The following is an 18572-nucleotide window of genomic DNA, read 5'->3' as shown; positions in this document are numbered from 1 at the left end:
CTGTGTGTTGTTTCTCTGTGGTGGTAAGGCATGGAGCACTCTGCTTGTACGACAGCCTTGCTTCTTAGGGACGTACAGATTGCATTGTGTGATAACTAATCTGATTGTTCACTTTTGACTGTTATTAAGGCAAAGTAGTTTTGTACAGTTTTTGTATTCTTGGCTCTTAACTCTTTCGCTTGTGTCAGTGTCTTGGTCTTTTAATGATGTCTGACTCTTGCTTCAAATCTGTTTATTAGTTCAGTTGTAAAGTAACCTAGGCAGTTTCTCTAAACTCTTAATCCTGTAAGTTTTCTATATCACCTCAATTATGTTCACTTAACTAAACCTTCAGTGACACTTGAATAAAATGTTCCAACTTTTTCTTTGAAGCTTAATCTTCTCTATGGTAAGCTGTCATACTTGAGACCCTTGAGGGTGCTTAGCAGTGTTATTAACTGAGCATGCTCACAAACTCAGTTTGTGGTACAGGCTGTCCTTGTTCTTGTCATGCATAGTATGGCTTCCTTTGTGTCATTTACCTTTCAGTCCATCATGTTACATTATGTCCTTTGGTTGGTACCATTGTCACTGCCTGTCTGACTAATACCAGAGTTTGGTTTGTTTGTTTCTTCTTCTTTCTTTAATCAGCAGTAACCAAATTAATGCAAACTGGTAAATCTTCCCCCTTCCTTTTTGGGATTTTTTTTTTTTTTTTTTTTTTTTGGTAAATTTTTGTGGGACTCAGTGTTTCTAAAGTTGATTTTAAGCGTTGCTGTTAGAAAAGTATTGTCACTTGTCACTTAACTGCTTACAAGATAGCTTTTGGTTCCTGGGGACAGGCGATTCCATGAAATTGACTCTCAAAATTGTGTGGTTTCAGCCTTAGCCTCTCATTTTGGAGGACCATGCTGGTATTAAACAGTGGCAGGTTGATTTGTTCAAGTTCTCCATTTCTCTTGTGAAGAAAATTTTAACATTTTAGATGTTGTTTACTCCCAGATGTCTACAGTATGTCTTAAGACAGTGACATTCTAAGCAGTGTACATACGGCCTTATTGACAAATGCTTTTGGTGACCATTACTGTATGCAATTAGTCTGACAAGTGTGCTAATACTTCCCTAAAAATAGACTGTCCACATAACTGTTTTTTTCATACTAATCATGTTTTAAACATTAATTATATTTTTTGACTACAGGCACGTGACACAAGCTGACCTCAAGAGCTCCACGTTTTGGCTTCGAGCAAGTTTTGGTGCTACTGTTTTTGCAGTTTTGGGCTTTGCCATGTACAAAGCATTACTGAAACAGCGATGATTAAAAAAAAAAAATACTGGCCCTACCAAAAACAAATACTTTTATGTACATTCTGAATGCTTTAAATTCCGCTAGAAATATTGAGATATTTATACATTGCAGAGTTACTTTATTAATATTTGTAATTCATGCATAAGAGTATTTTAATGATAGTTATAACTGCAGTATTGGCTAGCATATGAAAAAAACCACTTAACAGCCAAACTAAAACGGCTAACTTTCAGAGGCCAAAAGGGAATATTTTGTAAATAATGTACATATTCAGGCAAGATACGGTCTCCCAGACTGAGTTCCAGAAATGATGTTTCTGGACGTTACGACATGGTATTGTTAGTGCTCAGCTGGCTCACTCTCCTGGATTTAAGTCAGCTCTGAGATTGTATTTTACTCATCAATCACTTATTTATTTCACATTTACTCAGAATGATCTTTGGGTACTTTGAGTACACAAGGCACAATTTGCCGTTTTCTCTCTGTTTTTAAAAAACATGAATTTCTTTCGGTCCCGTCCTTTATGGTAGGCCAGCCTTGAAGTCATCGTGCAGTCTGAAAATCGTGTGGTTGAACGTGAGGCTCTCCTCTGAGGAAGGAGGAAGCTAAAGGCACTTAGCCGAGGTGTCACTCGTGTGATTATGTTGCTTCCTTTGTCAGTACGTTGAATTTTATAGCCCTTTCAATCAAAAGAGAAAACAGATTTGTATATTATCAATGTTTTTAGTTTAAATAAACGGTCACCATTACTACTACTGAATTTCCTCCCAAAGTGTAAATTGTTCTATAATGGCTGTGTCTATTATAGTATATTACCGTAGCTGCATGTGTCATGAATTGTTCTATATCTGGCTAGGATAACCTAGAAGCAGCACTTTTTTAAATGGTAAAATAAATCTGATGAATATAAACTCTCATGATAAACCTATTTTTTCCATCATTGACCTTTTCAAGTATTTAAATAAATAACTGCTGTGTACTGTGCTCTTGAGTTTTTTGTCTCATGAAAGTAAGTATTTCTGGGAATTTCCCCGGTGGTCCAGTGGTTCAGACTCAGCCCTTTCACTGCTGTGGCCCGGGGTTCAATTCCTGGTCAGGGAAATAAGATCCCGCAAGCTACACAGTGTGGCCAAAACAGGGGTGGAGGGGGGAGTAATTATTTCTGTACAGATGAAATGAAATTCCTCTGGTTTCTGTCTTTCTTATCTTGCAAATTATTTTTTATACAGAAAGATAATACTTATTGGGAAAGAAGACTTATTAGGAGGAAATCTATTTTAAAGTTGTGGGGAAATCTATTAGGAAAAGGCAGTTGTTTTTCCCTACACATACCTAACTGATATAGTTTTACTACTATGATTTACATGTTTATTTTCTCCTTTAACATGGATTTTTTTTTTCCCCTTTGCCATTCTGAGGAGTGTTTTCTCCGAAGATCACATTCCTTGAGCAGCTAGTAACAATATAATTTACTAGCTATGAGCTTGTAAAATATTGTGTGCCATGCTCATCTGCACACTTCCCCATCTCCCTCCCTCACATTTTCATTCTGAATCTGAGGAAAAGGAGAATTGAGCGAAGAAAAGTCTGGTGACACCTCATTTTCATTATTTCCTGAGAATTCCTCATTTACCAAATAAATTTCAGTTATACAGCTTCCAGTTCAGTTAATTCTTTCCTCCCAAGTTCTTCCTTGTTCCAACTAAAATGTTATTTTACATGAATATGCTTTGTAGATTGTTGTGTTTGTGAGAAACAGAGGAGAGAAGGTAGTTTGCCAAAAAGGTGAAAAGCAGTGTGTTTACATGTTGCGATTTTTCTCTCTCAGTCTTTTCGTTTGAAGTGTCTGATTGTCAAGAAGGCAGACTGGCAGCTGCCCTGTTTCTTTCCCTGCTCTTGACAGCAGCCTCCCTCTCCTCTCAGTCCAGGCGGGAATGGGTTTGCAGAGGAAACACTGCCTTCACCTCTTTAACTTCCAGGCTCATGCAGGTCTTTTTCCTTCTTTCATATCCATGTTAGGGACTAGTTAATGTAGGAAAATGTGTGAATGAATACAGCAAAAGGGTGCTTCTGGCTTTTACAGTATACTCAGATGATCGCTATAGGAATTTGAGGGTTGAAAGGAAACCTTCCACTTTGTGCCAATGGCATTCTCTTTTAAAAGAACAGTTCTAAAACTGTTTGCTACAGCGTTTTAATGAATTTTTGAGGCGATCCTGTGAAGGAGCGTCACTTTGTAGGTTTGTAGTCCCTTGTCGTGATGTAGTCACTTAGCCTTAATGAGCACATCCCATGCTGTTGCTTCTTGCCATCCATCTGTTCCTTCTCTTTCACATTTGACCAAAACAATGGGCCATGTCCCACACTGCCGGAGCTCCCAGTGCTGGTGGGAGTGGGCCCTGACGTCAGGAGTTTGGGGAGCATGTCACCATTCTGAAGTGGTCTGTGAAAGAAGAGATAGGAACGCTGTAGGCATCTGTGCAGATCAGCCCATCACCTGTAGGGGGAGGCAACACAGAGGAAGCGTCCTGCTGAGCCGGTCGTGAATGAGCAGAGGAGGCAACTGGATAGTGACTAGCAGAGGGGAAACAGAGGTAAGTGCTGAAACGGTACAGCGTGGAAACCTTTCCTAAACAGACCCTCAGGATGCAACTGGTGTTAGCTTTGATGCCTCTTCTGTCTGAACTGCACTAGTAAATGTCCATGTAAAAGTGTCTTTATTTTCTTTTCTTTTGCATGCCTGCATGCTAAGTCACTTCTGTCATGTTCGACTCTTTGCGACCCCGTGGACTGTAGCTCACCAGGCTCTTCTGTCCTTGGGGTTCTCTAGGCAAGAACCCTAGAGTGGGTTGCCATGCCTTTCTCCAGGGTATCTTCCCGACCCAAGGATCAAACCCGTGTCTCTTTCGTCTCCTGCATTGGCAGATGGGTGGGCTCTTTACCACTAGCGCTACTTGGGAAGCTCTTATTTTGTTTTGTTGGAGTATAATTGCTTTACAGTTTGTTTCTGCTGTAAAATGGAGTGAATCAGCTATGTCTATACATATATCCCCCCTCCCTCTTGGACCTCCCTCCCATCCCCACCCCATCCCACCTATCCAGGTCATCACAGGGCACCAAACTGAGCTTCCTGTGAAAAGTGTCTTGAAAATATATGTGCACATCTTAAAAACGGGTACGTGACCTGATTTTCATTAGCACATTTATCTATTTGGCATCATCCTCACATTTTTGAGTCCATGTGTTCTTAGGAAGCTGACTCTGGACTACATGCTTTTTAAGAAACACCCTATGGCGAGACTCTAAATTTATTTAATGTTTCTATTAATAATATGAGAATGCACCATGCTGGTAGTCTGAACCAAAAACCTCGATCCCCAGTTTCACAGTCCCAATAACCCATTTGTTAAAACCTCTAATCTTGCAAGTAATTCTTGTTTTTTAGACCCTATTTATCAAAAGGCTCCATCAGTGAGAGTGAATGTCTGTTAACCTGTTTGGCTGGCAGCTCTGTGGAAGTCTCTAATCTGTGAGTATCACAGCTAATGTGTTTGAGATCTCTCTAGTGCATCCCACACTCAAAAACTGTGTTTACTTGCCTCCCGTGGCATGCTCACACTTGCCACACCCTTTGTTCCAGTTATTTTTGTTTCAGGAGGTACGGACACCTTATTGGAAAGTGAGATTTTGATTCAATTGGAAACATTTCCTAAGTTCATGGTGCCATTCTGGTTCCCGGCTGTATTTTCCAGTGATAGTGTTTGCTCTGTAGATTTTCTCTTCTCCTTTAGCATAGAGAGCTTCAGAAAGTGAGATAGTGAAACTGAGAGATTGAAAGCTGCCTCTTGGGTACACGCACACAAGGAGGCACTGCTAGTATTAGCTTCATATGTTGAAAAATCCAAGTTCCATGAAAACACTTTTCTTCGTTCAGTATTTCCTACTCATTCTTCACATATAGGTCTTTTATAATCAAATGACCCTTGGAAGTGTTTATTATCCGAATGATATTGGTGTATAGGATGTGGTGTAACTTAGGGGTCACAAACTTTAAAAGGTCAGAGAATAAATATTTGAGACTTTTGCGGCTGCTCAACTATGTCATAGCAAAAAAGCACCCGTAGAAAATTGTGTAAACAAGCATGACTGTGTTCCAATAAAACTTTATTTATAGGCCCTGAAATTTGAATTTTTCATAATTTTCATTTGTCAGAAAGTATTCTTAGTTTGATTATTGTAACCACTTAAAAATGTAGAAACTGTTCTTAGCTCACAGGCTGTAGAAAAACATGCTGTGGGCCAGATTTGACCAACTCCTTGGTGTAATTGATGGAGATACTAGTAGTAAACACACAGCAGGTTAAAAAAAATTATCTGATTGTTTTGGAATTCAGAAAGGTGCAGTACTAGGAAGAACTTAAAATGACTTCAGTCATGTTTTAAGTGTTTGATTGGCTCCCTTCTTACTGAAGATACTGGTCATTAGGACCTGGTGCGCTGGATGAGCTGGCACCAGCCTCCGAGGGCAGCATTCTGCTCGTAAGGGGAGGGTCCACCTCCTCTGAGTACACCTGGAGCTGTTCTCTTGGTACTTTATCAGTGTGTGCTTTCCCTTTGTCCAGTTACCTTATGACCTATGTAGAAGGGGAAAGAGTTCCACAAGAATGTTTAGCTTGACCTCTGGTTATCTGGGACTGTCCCTTCTATGCATGACCGTGTCATAATGCCTCTTACTTCTTTAGATTGTAAAGTCAGAATTTCAGAGCTTAAGTAGAGCACAAAGATCATCTGTCCAACTCTATGCTTGGATTTCATAAACTAAGCGCAAAGCCACACTGTTAGTTCCAGCCTGGGCAGGGCTGGAACCCAGATGTCCTGACTTCCCAGTTCAGCCCTCCTTCCACTGGAGGAACCCGCCTTAACACTTGCCCTGACTTTATATGGTTAGCAATTATGCTGTATGTTCAGTTTAAAAAGACAGGCCAACCACAAAAAAAAGAGATAGAGAAAGCAAAAAAACCAATAAAGAGTTTGACATTTCTATCACCAAGAAGGGTTAAAGTTGGCAAAGCAAATTTTCTGGACGCTTTTCAGTTCCTCGGAGGCATTTTGCCTTCCCTTCTGGTAGCTGTCACCAGGTAATTGATGATGTCTATTTAGAGGAGTGCAGGCTTGGCGGTTAGGTTTATTTCAGGTGTAGATAATTGAGGGAAGGTAAGGATGTAACTACTCTTCTAAAAGCAGTCTTTATGGTTTTTGTTTAATTGTTCTAAAACTGTTAATGTTGAAAACAATTACTGTTTTGCTTTTTATTTATTAACAGAAAAGTACCTTGGAACAGAGGCTTTAATTAAAGGGAAAACAGTTTTGTCATGAACTGTTTTTATCTCTGCTTCTCCAGTCTGCCTCTGGGATTTCTGTAATTCCAGTGTCTTTTATCCCAACTTGTTCTGTATACCATCTAGAAGAGCATCAGGGACTGTGTGTGTCTTCATTTCCTGGTGGTGGTGGTGTTTATAGTCGCAAAGTCGTGTGTGACTCTTTACGACCCCATGGACCATAGCCTGTCAGGCTCCTCTGTCCATGGGATTTCCCAGTCTAGAATACTGGAGTGGGTTGCCATTTCCTATGCCAGGGGCTCTTCCCAACCTAGGAATGGAACCCACGTTTCTTGTGCCTCCTGTATCGGAAGGCAGATTCTTTACCACTGCTCCTGCCTAACCTTAAAGTACCCAGGGGGATACATGCCAATCTGCTTGTGTCTAATTTAATTTTCTTGATTTATTCAACCTTTTCTTGAGAAACTGCTTTACTCAGTCACAGCAGCCCTTGTGGATACACTTGACTAGCAGCCCTTGTGGATACACTTGACTAGCAGCCCTGGAGACTAATCTCTTAGTGCTACTGACAGTTCACTAGGCTGCTGGCAGAGGAATAGAAAAGCACGGACTGAAGAGCTAAGAGTTGGAATGCCAGCTCTGCCTCACTCTGCGTGTAAATCCCTTGACTTTTCTGCTTCTCTCTCCTGTCTCTCTAAAATGAAGATTAGGGTCATTGTGTACATTCACTGAGCTCCGTCCCTGGTGGTATTTCACCTTCTTCCTTCCCCCGGAAAATAGATCATTGTCCCCACAGCAGACAGCACCTGGGGGAAGCCTCTGCCCCACCCCCTGCACTTGAGCAGGGCTGAGCCCTTGCATCTGGGTGAGCTGCTGAGGCTTGGGTGGCAGCCAGATTTTTTTGCTACATGTATCTGACAAATGTCTTGATTAAGTTGTCTGGGGTATTGGGGCCAGGAATGCGTCCCTCACCCCTGTTGTCTTGGCAGGTGGTGCAAATGGCTGATTTTCCTATCTGGCTGACTGCTTTCTCAGTCTCTTGCTGTTCAAACTGTGTTCACCCTTTTAAAAGTGTTAGCACACCCCAAGGTTCTGTCCTGAGTTTCCTCATCCTTTCTATCTCTGCTGTCTCTCGGTGATCTCATCAAGAACCCTGATTTTATTTTTTTTTAACTTTTTATTTCGAAATAATTTGAAACCTTAAAAGTTGCAAAAATGATAATAGGGTTTGCCTATTCTGAGCATTTCATATAAATAGAGTCTACAATATGTGGTCTTTTTGTGCCTGGCTTTCTTTTTTTTTTTTTTTTGGCTGCGCTGGGTCTTCATTGCTTTTTTTTTAATCAGGCTTTTCTCTAGCTGTGGCAAGTGGGGCCTACTCTTTGTTGCGGTGTTGGGGCTTCTTCTGCAGACCACAGGCACAGGCTAACAGCACATGGGCTTCAGTAGCTGTAACACAGAGGCTCAGTAGCTGTGGCTCGAGGGCTCGAGAGTGTGGGCTCAGCAGTTGTGGCGCCCGGTCTTCGTCGCTCCTCACAGTGTATGAGATCTTCCTGGACGAGCGATTGAACCCGGGTCCCCTGCATGGGCAGGCAGATTCTTATCCACTGCGCCCTCAGGGAAGTCCAGCTTCTTTCTCCTTAGCATGTTCGCAAGGTTCGTCCACACTGCAGCATGTATTGGTGCTGCATTCTTTTCTCTGGAGAGGAAGCGGAATCATACTTCACTGTATGGCTATGCAGTATGCCTCAGCAACATTGCAAGTTTGGTATCAAACCCCCAAATAAAGCAAATGTTGCAGTAACGTGAGTCACTTGAACTTTTTGTTTTCCCAGTGCGTGTAGAAAGTTCTGTTTACACTATATTGTAGTTTATTAAATGTGCAATAGCTTTATGTCTTAAAAGAACCATGTGCACACCTTACTTTAAAAATACTTTATTACTGAAAAAATGCTCACCACCCTCTGAGCCTTCTTGCCTCAGTGCTGAAGGCGGCAGACTGAGCAGGGTGGTGGTTGGCTGAAGGTTGCGGTGGCTGTGGCAATTTCTTAACAAGATAACAGTGGAGTTTGCCACATCAATTGACTCTTCCTTTCACAAGTGATTTCTTGATAACACGGGATACTGTTTAACAGCACTTTACCCACTGGAGGACTTCTTTCAAAATTGGAGTCAATTCTCTTAAACCCTGTCACTACTTTATCAACCAAGTTTATATAATATTCTAAATCCTTTGTCGTCACATCAACAGTCTTTGTCGCGTCGTCTCAAGAAACCACTTTGTTTGCTCATGCCTGAGAGGCACTTTCTCACCCGTGAAAGTTAAATCCTGGGATTGCAGCAATTCAGGCACATATTCAGGCTCCACTTCTAATTCTAATTCTCTTGCTGTTTCCACCACGTCTGCAGTTACTTTCTCCACTGAAGTCTTGAACCTTCAAAGTCACCCGTGAGTTGGGATAAACTTCTTCTGAATTTCTTTTAATGTTGATATTTTGACCCTTCCCCATTTATCATGAATGTTCTTAGAATGTTGAATTCTTTCCAGAAAATTTTCAATTTATTTGCCCAGATCCATCAGACAGATGAATCACTCTCAATGGCAGCTATCGCCTTACAAAATGGATTTCTTAAGTATTAAGCCTTGAAAGCTGAAATTGCTCTTTGATCCATGGGCTGCAGAGTGGATGTTGCATTAGCAGGCATGAAAACATGAGTCTCATTCTGAGTCACCAGCTGCATTAGGCCCTAGTAAGAGTTAGCTTGCCCTTTTGATGCTTTGAAGCCAGGCATTGACTACTCTCTACTAGGAAAGTCCTCGATGGCATCTTCCAAAATACTGTTTAGCTGACATTAAACACCTGTTGTTCAGTGTAGCCACCTTCATTAAATATCTGAGCTAGATCTTCTGCCCAGCTCCTACCTCAGCACTTGCTGCTTCATCTTTCACCTTTATGTTATAGAGATGACTTCTTTCCTTAAACCTCATGAGCCAACCTCTGCTGGCTTCAAATTTTTTTTGTAGCTTCCTCACCTCTCTTCGGAGAAGGCAGTGACACCCCACTCCAGTACTCTTGCCTGGAAGATCCCATGGATGGAGGAGCCTGGTAGGCTGTAGTCCATGGGGTCTCGAAGAGTCAGACACGACTGAGCGACTTCACTTTCACTTTTCACTTTCATGCATTGGAGAAGGAAATGGCAAGCCACTCCAGTGTTCTTGCCTGGAGAATCCCAGGGACGGGGGAGCCTTGTGGGCTGCCTTCTATGGGGTTGCACAGAGTTGGACACGATTGAAGCAACTTAGCAGCAGCAGCACCTCTCTTAGCCTTCATAGAATTGAAGAGAGTAAAGGCCTTGCTGTGGATTGGGCTTTGGCTTAAGGAAATGTTTGGCTGGTTTGATCTTCTACCCAGACCACTTAAACTTCCCCCACAACAGCAATAAGACTGTTTTGCTTTCTTACCACTCATGTGTTCACCGGAGTAGCACTTTTCATTTCCTTCAAGGACTTCTCTGTGCTCACAGCTTGGCTAACTGGCGAGAAAGGCCTAGCTTTCAACCTCTCTCAGCTTTTGACGTGCCTTCCCTGTTACGTTTAATCATGTCTAGCTTTTGATTTAAAGTGAGAGACGTGCGACTCTTCCTTTGACTTGAACACTTAGAGATCAAGGTAGGGTTATTAATTGGCCTTATTTCACTACAGTTGTGTCTTGGGGAGTAGCGAGGCCTGAAGAGGGAGAGACAGGAGCAGCTGCTCAGTGGAACAGGTGGAACACACTCAACATTTTTCAGTTATGTTTGCTCTCTTACAGGGGTGTGGTTCATTGTGCTCTAAAACAGTTTAAATAGTAACATCAAAGATCACTGATCACAGATCACTATAACAATATGATAATAATGAAGTTTGAAATGCTGCAAAAATTACCAAAATGTGGCACGCAAACATGTAGTAAAGCAAATGGTTTTGGGAAAACTGGCACCAACAGAGTTTCTCAACACAGGGTTGTCACAAACCTTCAATTTGTTAAAAAAAACAAACCGTAAAAACCACAGTGGTCTGTGAAGTGCAATAAAACAAGACATGCAAGCACCACATTTTGTTTATTCATCAGTTGATGGTCATTCTTGTTGTTTCTAGTTTTTGGCTAGTATGAATGATGCTTCTATGAAGATTTGCATACAAGTTTTTGTGTGGACATATGCTTTGATTTTTCTTGGGTGTATACCTGAGAGTGGAATTGCTGGACCATTTGGTAACTCTGTCTTTGAGGAACTGCCAAACTGTTTTCCAAAGTGGCTACACCAGTTCACATCTGCCAGCAGCGTATGAGGGTTCTCGTTTCTCCACATCCTTGCTGAGACACTTGTTATAATCTATTTTTTGTTGTTGTTGTAACCGTTCTAGTGAGTGTAAAGTGGTACCTTCATTGTGATTTTGACTGTTACCGATTTTGCCCAGAATGGTTACTACTGTGATATTTGCCAAATGTTTCACTTCTATCATTTCTTCTACATTTACTAATGGGAGTTGTCATGTAAGGGGAAACAGTGCCTTTCCCGCCATATATTTATTCAGTGACTTATGGGCCAGTGTGTATTTACTTTGTTCTTTGGATCGTAATCCACGGCTGTCATTTACTTTGTTGCTCAGCGCTGCTCCTTGTTCTCATCTCAGGTCTGGCCACCGGCAGTGCCTTCATCTCAGTTCATGTGCCGTTTCAGCATCTGCCTGTTATTTTCTGGGCCCTCCTGACTTTCTGGCTTCACAAGAGAGGTTCCAGGCAGCTTTTGTACTTAGGGACTTCCCAGGCATCTTCCTGTAGTCTCCCTGTCCTAGTCCTGACACAACTATTTCTATAGGAAACACTGGCCCTTTTATTATTTTATTAGAAACCAAGATCCTGGGAAGTAGGTATGGCTTATTGCTACTAGCAGCACCGTGGCTTTAAATCCAGTCCTCTGGTAACTCCCAAGTCAGTTTTACCAGCCTTGACCTCATTCCAGAAATCCACACTTCTATTTTGTTTCGTGCCTATTATTTCCTCTTGGATTTCTCCTTAAATAGAGCCCTAGATATCCAACACTAACCACCCCCTTCCCAGTTTCCCCGTTTTACCAGAGTGCACGGCCATCTACACTGTTTCTCAGGGCAAGGCTCTGGAAGTTATCGTCTGCTCGCCCCACCTCTGCAATCCATCAGCAAGTCCCATGCTCTACTTCCAAACTGTGTAACTGTCCTCTTATCTCCAGTTCCACCACGACCACCTGAGTCTGGGCCTCTGTGACTTCCCACTTGGACTAAATGCAAGTTAAATGTTGGTTTCCCACTCCCATTCTTTCCCTTTTAAATTCTGTTCTCTCATGTTGCTGTGACTATCTTTCAGGGTCTCCTCATCACACTTCAGTAAAACCTAGACTCCTTGCCCTTATAAAGTCTACCTGAGGTGCTCCTGGCCTGCTTCCTGGCCTTACCTTGTGTTTCTCGACCTACTGTGTGCCTGCGTCAGAGCCTGGGCACTGACTGTTCTCTGCCTGGAATGCTCTTCTCTCTGATTTTTGCCAAGCTGCCTCATTCTTGTCATTCACATCTCAGGTGAAACTTCCCCAGAGAGGAACCTTTCCAGAACATCTAATCTTAAACAAACAAAAAAAAAATCACAGAAACATCACCCCAAATTCTTAGCATCTCACCATCTGTGTTTCATCCTTTTTTTTTCCCTCATGTGTATTCCCTCATTTGTTGAGTATCTTCCCGTGCTTGCATATAAACTTTTGAGTGTAGGGCCATGTCTGTCTTTTTAAAAATTGAGATATAACTGACGTTATATTAGTTTCAGGTGCACAACATGATTCGATACCTGTATATATTGTGAAATGATCATTACAGTAAGTCTAGTTAACATCCATCTTATACATAGTGACAAATTTTTTTTCTTGTAATGAGGACTTTTAAGATCTATTTACTTAGCAACTTTCAATTATGCAACACAGTATTACTAACTATAGTCACTATGCTAGACCTTACATCCCTATGACTTATTTATTTTATAACTGGATGTTTATACCTTTTGACCCCCTTCACTCATTTCACCTACCCTCAACCCCCAATCCCACACCTCTGGCAGCTACCAATCTGTTTTCTGTCTGTGAGCTTGGGGGTGGTGGATTTTTAGATTCCATGTGTAAGTAAAATTGTATGATATTTGTCTTTCTCTTGACTTATTTTTGCTTAGCGTAATTCCCTCAAGGTCTGTCCATGTTTGTCGCAAATGGCAAGAGTCCATTCTTTTTTATTGCTGAATAATATTCCATTGTGTGTATATATATACCACATCGTCTTTATCCATTCATCCATTGATGGACACTTAGATTGTTTCCATATCTTGACTATTATAAGTAACGATGTACTGAACATAGGGGTTCATATTCTTTTCAAGTTAGTGCTTTTGTTTTCTTCAGATAGATATCCAGAAGCTGAATTGCTGGATTGTAGGTAATTCTATTTTTAATTTTTTGGGGACCCTCTTTACTGTTTTCTATAGTGGCTGCACCAGTTTGTATTTCCACCAACAGTGCACAAGGATTCTCTTTTTGCCATATCCTTGCCAACATTTATTTCTTATGTTTTTTATATTCTAACAGGTGTGAAGTGATAGCACATTGTGGTTTTTATTTTCATTTCCCTCATGATTAGTGATGTTGAGCATCTTCCCAGGTACCTGTTGGCCACCTGTATGTCTTTGGAAAAATGTCTATGCAGATCTTCTGCCCATTTTTAATCCTTTTCAAGTTGTTGTTTTGCAGTTGAGCTTCATGAGCTCTTTATGTATTTTGGTTATTAATTGCTTATCAAATATGTGACTTGCAAATATTTTCTCCCATTCAGTAGGTTGCCATTCATCTTATTGATGATTTCCTCTACTGTGCAGAAGCTTTTTCATTTCATATAGTTCCACTTGTTAATTTTGCCTTTGCTTTTGGAGTCAGATCCAAAAGCTCATCACCAAGATTGATGCCAAGATGTTTTAATCACCACTTGTACACTCAGAGCCTCGAACAATACTTGGCACAGTTGTGCTAAGTATTTTAATAAATATTTTGTTTGAATGAGCAGACAAACAAATGAATTGCAGGCTCGTTGCCTTAAAACTCTGTGGAAGTCAGTGCAGCTTATTGGACTGAGTAAGGAAATCAAACTAAAGGGAAAGCCAAATATTTTCTGCTGAGGTGTCTCTGACAGCTGAGACACTGTGGGGAGGGGCCTCAGCAAAATCAGATACTGAACAGCAGAGATTCAGGTTATTCAGATCCAGTGGTCAAAGGCTTCAAAGTTGAGCATGGGCTTCCCTTCAAGCCATCTGGGTAGCTGTCCCTAGCATGACCTCAGTGATCTCCCTCCTGCTGCTGCACTGTCAGGAGGGATTCCATACTGTTTGGGCATTCATTCATTCGGAAATGTATATCTGGAGGCTTCTGTGTATAAAGTGCTGGCCTGGGTATTGTGAGAACTAAAGATAAGATATGGTGAGATAAATGTTTATCTTCCCAGAGTTAATATGTAAATGTCCGCATTTACACAAAGAAAAATAACTGTAAGAGATAAAATTGAGTGCAATGGGGATTCAAGCAAAGGGGAAGTTTTCCCAAGTTGAGGAGCTCCCAAGCAGCTTTATGGAGGCCATGTTCAATGTGGACCTTGAACAGTTCACACATAAGAAGTATTTAGTTAGTTTCACTTGGGCTGAAGGAATTCAAGTTCCTGTGTGTCTTCCTACTTCTGGGGCTGGAGACCAGCAATCACCTCTTTGAAAGAATGTAAAGCATTTTTGACACACAGTTCTATTAAAAAATACCAAGGTAGCAGCTGAGTTGAAAAATACCCTCTGTGATAATGCACTTGAGACATCCCTGGTGATCCAGTAGTTAAGAATCCACCTTCCAATACAGGGGACATGGGTTTGATTCCTGGTTGGGGAACTAAGATCCCACATGCTGCAGGGCAACTGAGCTCTCATGCCACAGCTAAGACCCAATACAGCCAAATAAATCAATATTTTAAAATAGTGTGCTTGAAACAGAATAGGTGTTCATCTCAAACAACTGGAAAGCTGTGGTTACCTGTTAAGGGTCAATGGCAGCTGCAACATGGACCAGGTTTTAAGCCTGGTGCAGTTGTATCATCTTAACATTGCACTCAAGATTCTACCACGTTTTAGGACTCACATTTGGGGAGTGAGAGTTAGTATTTATGAGAAATGACCTTTAAAACCAAAAAAAGAAGCTCTGCCTGCCCAGCAATCAGTGAAAAAAGAATTGAGAGAGGCATGCCATCTGCCAGGAAAAGCCCCTCTCACGTGGCCAGGACTGTGGCGCTCCCAAGGCCATGAAAGGTGGGAGTGGGCAAGGGTGCTTGCCGGAGGGTCTCCTGGCTGACTTCTCTGTGCCAGTGGAGCTACCTGCTTTTAGAGATCCCTGCTCCACTCTCTGCTGAGCTTATATTTTTGCTAAATCGAATTTTTCAATGGATTTTCTCTTTGTGAATCATAAATTCTGGAACAGAAAACATGTAGTTCTGGGAGGTGTGCAAAACAGGGAAAGTGATATGTGTTGCTTCACGGGGTGGTTGTTTAGAGATGGAGGACCCAGCCCAATAAGGCATTTGGTCTTTACACTGCATTCCGATAAGGATTGACCTCCACCTACTACCTCCAAGGAACAATTCAAATGCTGCTTATGGTGTATTTGAACTAAGGATCTCAAGAACAAAATGGAGGGAATTCCCTAGCTGTCCAGTGGTTAGGACTTTGAGCTTTTGCTGCCGAGGGTGCAGGTTGAATCCCTGGTCAGAGAAATAAGATCCCACAAGCCACACAGCCAAGAGAGAAAAGGACAATCTAGCTTTCGATATTTCTAACAAACCTTGGCCTGGGAGAATTGACAGTTCGTCATTCCTCCTGACCTCAGTCTGCACGTGTAGGAGTGCCTGGTGAGGCAGTATCCATTTCTTTCCTCTTTGTGTGATATTTGTGTCCACATCAAGAGGACACCCGGGGACTTCCCCAGCAGTCCAGTGGTTAAGACTGCGAGCTTCCTTGGGGTCGGGTTTGATCCCACATGCCATGGGACAACTAAGCCGACTTAGCACAACAAAAGATCCCACATACTGGAATGAAGATCCTGCATGCCACAGCTAAGACCTGACCACAGAGCCAAGTAAATAAGTAAAAATAATATGTATTTTTAAAAAAGGCACCCAATCTGCATATATCTTTGTGTCTGTCAGCCACTCAGTCGTTTCCGACTCTTTGCGACCCCTTGTACTGTAGCCCACCAGGCTCCTCCGTCCGTGGATTTCTCCAGGCAAGAATACTGGAATGCGAAGCCATTTCCTTTTCCAGGGATCTTCTCAAACCCAGGTCTTCCTCATTGCAGGCAGATTCTTTACCATCTGAGCTACTCGGGAAGCCTGCATGTATCTTTACGCGCTTATCAATATGAATTCCTAAATTCCCCAGCTCATGGGTTGGATTCTCATTCATCTTGTTGATAGGATGGGTTCTATTAGGGTGCTTCTTCTCAAAAAACAGAAACAACAAAAAATGCAACAGATCCTTCTGAGAGACGGTATGGGGTTCTAGCAGACAAGGGTAAAATGCCTGTTCCCGAAGATAACCTCTCTTGCGCATCAGTGAGTCATCTGTGCTTTGATTTCTCAAGGTCCTGGAGGGGCAGGAGCCCAGCTGGCAGCACCCCTATAAGTGCTTCTAGCAGTGGGTAATTCGAGGTGGAGGGCAAGGGTAGTGGGCCCTTCTTGGTTGAGAAATAACTTCTGATTCCTTGTAGAGGGCAGTACCGCATAGGACATTCTGGGTTGCAAGATGAGAAGTCGTGCACCAGCATGCTTCTGCCTTCAGGGTCCAGTCTGAGGCCCTGGGGATAAAGGGATCATCAAAGCCCTTTGACCTCTTGCCAGATCAGAAATGGAGATGTGGTTGGAAGCATCAGGATTTGGTAGGTCTCGTTTTTCTTCTCCCTCCCTGCCCCTCCCCCCCTACAAAGCCCTAGAAGGAAAGAGCAACTTAGCCCCCTTACCAGCAGTACTGAAGAATCACCCCCAGCCACCTCCAGATTACCCCCCTCCAGCCTGTATGGGAACTGTGATCCTGGGAGAAAAAATGCTGACCAAGAACTCCCTGCCCCTCATTCTCCTCGAAGGCACCCAGGACAGAGTTTTGACTGAACCCATCAATCCTTTCTTGGGAACCTGTTCTTCCAGCTTCATTTTCCTTTCCTTGCTCCCTTTATTTCTAGAATTCTGAAAGCTGTACTGTTCATTGTTTCTACCCATCATTATTAAGGGAGAGAGATGGAAACATTCCCATGGTAACAGTTTCATCTCAAAATATCTGAATGCTATTAGCTGCTTTCCCACTCCGGGGAAAAGACTAGATCCTTTTTTTTTTTCTTCCTCATCTTCACAGTGCAGTTGACAGATTCTCTCTACACTGCAGGGAGGCCTGCCCAGGTCAGAAGCAGAGATAGGAAAGCCCGGAAAGTCAAATTTGTTTCTTAGCAGACTTCACTTTCTGAGCTAAGTGGAAACATTTCAAAAAACTTAAAATTATATGGCCCTCACACTGACCCAGAGAATTGCTGGTGGGAGCCCTGATGAAAATACCAGCTTCTCTGGTGAAAATCATCACCTGAGAATACACGAGAGGGGCCAGCAGAGACGTGCTCCAGAGTCCCACGTGCCACACTGATGTACCGCAGAGCAGCCTGGTTTGAGCAAGTTAGGATGTCGTTAGGGAGGCAGGGACAGACAATGGGACAAGAGAGGGTTATATTCAATCACTTTATATTCACAACAGGCTTTATGCCCAACCAGGGATTTTCAGATTGAAATATGTTGATGGAAGAGACAGGAAGGACACGCTTGTCTTAAATAAGTATATTCGTTACCTCACTGTCTTTGTGGGTCAGACAGTTAGGAGCGGTTTAGTCAGACGGTTGTGGTTCTGAGTCTGTAATTAGGTTGCTGTCATCTGGAGGCTTGACTCAAGCCTGAGGACCCCTTTCCAAGATGGCTGGCTCATACGGCTATTGGCCGGAAGCCTCAGTTCCTCACCACTCGGGCCTCTTCCCATAGGGCTGCTTGAGTGACACCGCGGGCAGCTCGCTTCACCACAGAGCAAATGCGTCAGGAGCTAGAGAGCAAGGGGGAACCTGCACTCTCATGACCTCGTCTCAGAAGATGCACGTTACTTCTGCCATATTCTGTTTAATAGGAGTTACTCAGTCCAGCCTAAACTTAAGGGGAAGAGACTCAAACCCCCCCCTTTTGTTTTGTTTTGTTTGGCCTCACTGCAAAGTATGTGGGATCAATTTCCCAACCGGAGATTGAACCTGCGTCTCTTGCAGTAGGGGCTTCCCTAGTGGCTCAGCAGTAAAGAATCTGCCTTCGATGCAGGAGACGTATGTTCGATCCCTGGGTCGGGAAGATCCCCTGGAGAAGGGCATGGCAACCCACTCTAGTATTCTTGCCTGGACAGTTCCCATGGACAGAAAATGTGACGGCTACACTCCATAGATTGCAAAGAGTCGGACACGGCTGAAGCAACTGATCATGCGTGCATGTCCTTACAGTAGAAGCTCGAATTCTTTTTTCAAAAATATTTAATTGTTTATTTGGCTGTACCAGGTCTTAGTTATGGCATATGGGATCTTCGATCTTCGCTGCGGTGTGCAGGATCTTTTGCAGCCTGTGAGATCTAGTTCCCTGACTAGGGATCGAATGCAGTCCCCCTGCATTGGAAGTGCAGAGTTTTAGCCCCTGGACCACCAGCAAAGTCCCTGAAGCTCCACTTCTTGAAAGTAGGACTATCAAAGACTTGTGAACATTTTTTTAAACCATCACATCATAGTAGTTATGTAAAAGAATGAGG

General features: G+C 42.6%; 1 protein-coding gene across 5 annotated transcripts in view; it reads left to right on the top strand.

The window, feature by feature from the left end:
- Positions 1-2279, top strand: part of RHOT1 (ras homolog family member T1) — a 62699-nt gene extending 60420 nt beyond the window's left edge. For all 5 annotated transcript variants that reach the window (XM_018064255.1, XM_018064251.1, XM_018064249.1 and 2 more), the window contains one exon: positions 1180-2279. In XM_018064255.1, the coding sequence (XP_017919744.1) occupies positions 1180-1297 (118 nt within the window). In that variant the 3' untranslated portion in view covers positions 1298-2279. The remainder of the gene's footprint in view (positions 1-1179) is intronic.

This window comes from Capra hircus, chromosome 19, assembly GCF_001704415.2.
Source record: "Capra hircus breed San Clemente chromosome 19, ASM170441v1, whole genome shotgun sequence".
Lineage (NCBI taxonomy): Eukaryota > Metazoa > Chordata > Mammalia > Artiodactyla > Bovidae > Capra > Capra hircus.
This window is presented reverse-complemented; position numbering and strand designations above follow the sequence as displayed.